Source organism: Austrofundulus limnaeus, unplaced genomic scaffold, assembly GCF_001266775.1.
Source record: "Austrofundulus limnaeus strain Quisiro unplaced genomic scaffold, Austrofundulus_limnaeus-1.0 Scaffold201, whole genome shotgun sequence".
Classification (NCBI taxonomy): Eukaryota; Metazoa; Chordata; class Actinopteri; order Cyprinodontiformes; family Rivulidae; genus Austrofundulus; species Austrofundulus limnaeus.
The window spans coordinates 817,711-821,116 of record NW_013952603.1 but is presented as its reverse complement, the minus strand read 5'-3'; the positions used below and the strand labels follow the sequence as shown (position 1 = coordinate 821,116).

The following is a 3,406-nucleotide window of genomic DNA, read 5'->3' as shown; positions in this document are numbered from 1 at the left end:
TCTCTTGTCTGCTGTTCTTCTCCCCTACCCCTCCTCTCTCTCTCCCCTCACCCTCCGTCCCTCTCCCCACCTGTTGAGGCGATTGTTGTGTATTGTTATTGTTTTTGTGTTATTTCATGCCACTCGTTAGGGTCTCTGCCCCTTTTTTGTGGTGTTTTTTATCTTGGTCCCTCCCTCGGTCTTTTCCCTCCCTGTTGGGTATAAAACAGAGAAAAGCGGGGGGGTGATACTCACTCAGATAGTCCTCCTGCAGGGACCAGCTGCAGAAAGAACGAGTCTGCTCCGTCTATCGTGGACTTGTACCCAGCTGATGGACGGAGGACTGACTGTGTCTCTTTGGTGRGAGGAGATGGAGGACGACCAGAGTCAAGAGCAGAGGAAGAGCGAGGACCGAGTCCAGGGTCCTGGCAGGACCACCTCTCAGCTTCGGGCCGCCTGGGACCCCACGGTGTCGGGGCGCCGAGTCGTCCAGAGGCTGCTGCAGGTGGAGGAGCGGTACCTGCCCTCCGTTCTCTACATCAGCCTGGTCCAGCGGGACCCGGGACACCGAGAGGAGCTCACCAAATGGGCCCTGGAGGTAAACAAACCAACTCCAGCTCCTCGCCTCATGGCCCACCCGGGGGTCCACCCCAGCAGCTGCGACGTTGACGTCCTCTGTCTTACCTGTGCAGGTGTGCTGCGAATGCGGCTGTGACGAGGCCGTCTTCCCCCTGTCCGTCTCTCTGATGGACAGGTTCCTGTCCGCCTCTCTGACCCTGTCGGTCTCACCYTACCGCCTGGCCGCCGGCTGCATCCTGATCGCCTCGAAGCTCACGGAGAGTGACGCTGTCCCGGCCGACGCTCTCTGTGCAGCAGCCGAGTACAGCTTCCACAGCTCAGAGCTGAGGGTGAGTTCATCAAATCCACAATCCCCGGGGGTCCTMTAAAACTGCAGACCCCTGGTTAGGAGCCTCATCTATGACCTCAATATGAAAAGGACTGGATGCTGTCTGCAATGTAACGATATGCAAATCTGATAAATACAGATTTTATTCACAAAGCTGGTAATCAAATCTAAACAAGAGGAGAGGGATTGTCATCAGCTCAACAGCCTGCCTCTCTGATGGTATGGGGGTGCATTAGTGCCTCTGTCCACTGGCTTCCTGATCAATCACTTATATCTATAAGTGATTGAAGTGATTGACACTGTAAACGATTTATCATTAAATTTACAGGAACTTACTGGCCATTTTTATCCAGTAACTTACTGTATTTTTTACAGAAGTTTTACTGTAAATACATAGTTACTGTATTTTCTTTTACAGTAAAATTACTGTAAAAACTAAAGACAGTAAGTTACTGCATTTTTATTTTACAGTAAAACTACTGTAAGTTTTACGATAAAACTAATGTAAAACATGATACAGTAGTTCAAAGTTCAAAAAACTTAGTTCAAAAACAGTAATGTACTGTATAAGCATATACAGTACATTACTGATGACAATACAGTAATATTGACATAAAAACAACAAAATTTACAGTAACTTACTGTTAACAGTTTCTACAGTAAAGTACTGTTGCAAATACAGTAAATTTAATGTAAAAACAACTGAAATCATTTACAGTGTAGGGGTGTCAAACACCAGCTTTATCACGATACGATACATCAATTTGTTTGGATGATTCGATATTTCTCGATAACAAAGTCTGTCACGATTTCGATTCAGTTCGATTCACAAGTCTGCAATCGATTTAATGCAATATAATACACCCATCTAACACGTATTATATTGATCTACATCGAGCATATGATGATGATATAGATCGATATTTTCATTTTGCCTCGATATAATTGGATCATGAACCATTGTATCGATATGGATTGATGTATTGTTACACAGAGCGTTGCATTGCCAATCCCCCACTTATATACCTGATCTGCTTCAGCTTCATGTGCCTGTATTTATGTTTAGGTCCAGTAACTCCAATCTGCTCCTCGTAACTCAGCCCCGACTAAAGACATGCGAGGATGGAGCATTTCAGGTTGTAGCTCCTAAAWTTTGGAACATATTCCCTCAACCTCTAAGAGCTGTGGATTCAGTAAAGATAAAAAAAAAACTCACCTTTTTAAGCAGGCTTTTAAACATGGCTGTCTGAGTTTTAATGTTTGTTTTATGCTTTGTGCACTTCGAGGCTACTTCACTGTGAAAAGTTCATCACAAATAAAGTTTACTTAATGACTTTCCTTACAGACTGAAGATCTGAAGATTTGTATCTTTTTGTAGAACTAAAAGAAATAAGCATCCCTTCAGCGACTCATCCTGTTCTCTCATRAGGAAATGGAGCGCGTCGTCCTCGCCACACTCCGGTGGGACACAGCAGCAGTGACCCCCCAGGACTTCCTTCCACACTTTCTTGCTTCCGTGGAGGAGCGGGGAGACTCGGAGCGGGAGCTGCTGTCCACCCTGCGGAGGCACAGCGACACGCTGGCTGCCATGTGCATCTGTGACGCTCGTTTTCTGGGCACCCCGCCCTCGGTGGTTGCTGCAGCGTCACTGGACTGTGCCCTGAGAGGCCTGGGCAACAAGGGGTCCTCTCAGCTGGCTGTCGTGGGTGAAACACTGGCAGAGCTGTGCCAGACGGATCCGGTTAGTCCACCTGCACTTATTGGGTCTAAACAGAATGAAATCCTGTTTGATGTCAGGATTTTTACCTGGTTCTAAACGCTCTGAAATACTTGCATCTGTTATAAAATMCATGTTCTTGTTTTTTCCTTTGTTAAACTTCCAGGCAGTGCTGCAGTGTTACAGTGAGATGATCGAGTTTGCCCTCCGACAACGGCTGAGGGGTGAGATGCAGCGGGGTCCCACKGAGAAAGATGAAGAGGTGGAAAACGAGAGGGCTGGAACACCAACTGACATGAGAGAGATTGATTTTTGAACCATAGAAACTGCAAAGAAACTTTAAATCAAACAGAACCCTTTGAGTTCATCAGTCAAACTGATATAAATTCACTATATGCTCTATTATAATTTTTATTGATTGTTAATTTATTTTTTGTCTTATTTATTTGTGAAAGCTGCCTGTACCATGTGTTATACTTGAGTATGTTTTGGTGTGAATTTGTGTTGTAGGACTGGAAGTTATTTAGACGCACAATATTTATACATTTATTTATGATAACGTGCAATTAATGTTAATTTTTATAATTTATTTCAATTTTCATAATGTGTTTTAATTGAACTGATTTAAATATACATAAAATATATTTTTCAACTTTTGTACACGTTTGTGCCTGTTTTCCTTTTCCTTAGAGAAAATGATTTATCAGAAAATTTTTATCGATTTATTTCTCTCTCTCTCTATCTATCTATCTATCTATCTATCTATCTATCTATCTATCTATCTATCTATCTATCTATCTATC

The 3,406-nt window shown here is 43.6% G+C and overlaps 1 protein-coding gene across 1 annotated transcript; it reads left to right on the top strand.

Annotated features, from left to right (window-relative positions):
* The first annotated feature begins 82 nt into the window (after positions 1 to 82).
* Positions 83 to 3,343, top strand: ccndx (cyclin Dx). The gene is made up of 4 exons (XM_014018788.1): positions 83 to 577; positions 672 to 887; positions 2,316 to 2,627; positions 2,770 to 3,343. Exons 1-4 carry the CDS (start codon positions 311 to 313, stop codon positions 2,917 to 2,919), a joined length of 945 nt encoding a protein of 314 aa, XP_013874242.1. The 5' UTR covers positions 83 to 310; the 3' UTR covers positions 2,920 to 3,343.
* The last annotated feature ends 63 nt before the right edge of the window (positions 3,344 to 3,406 follow it).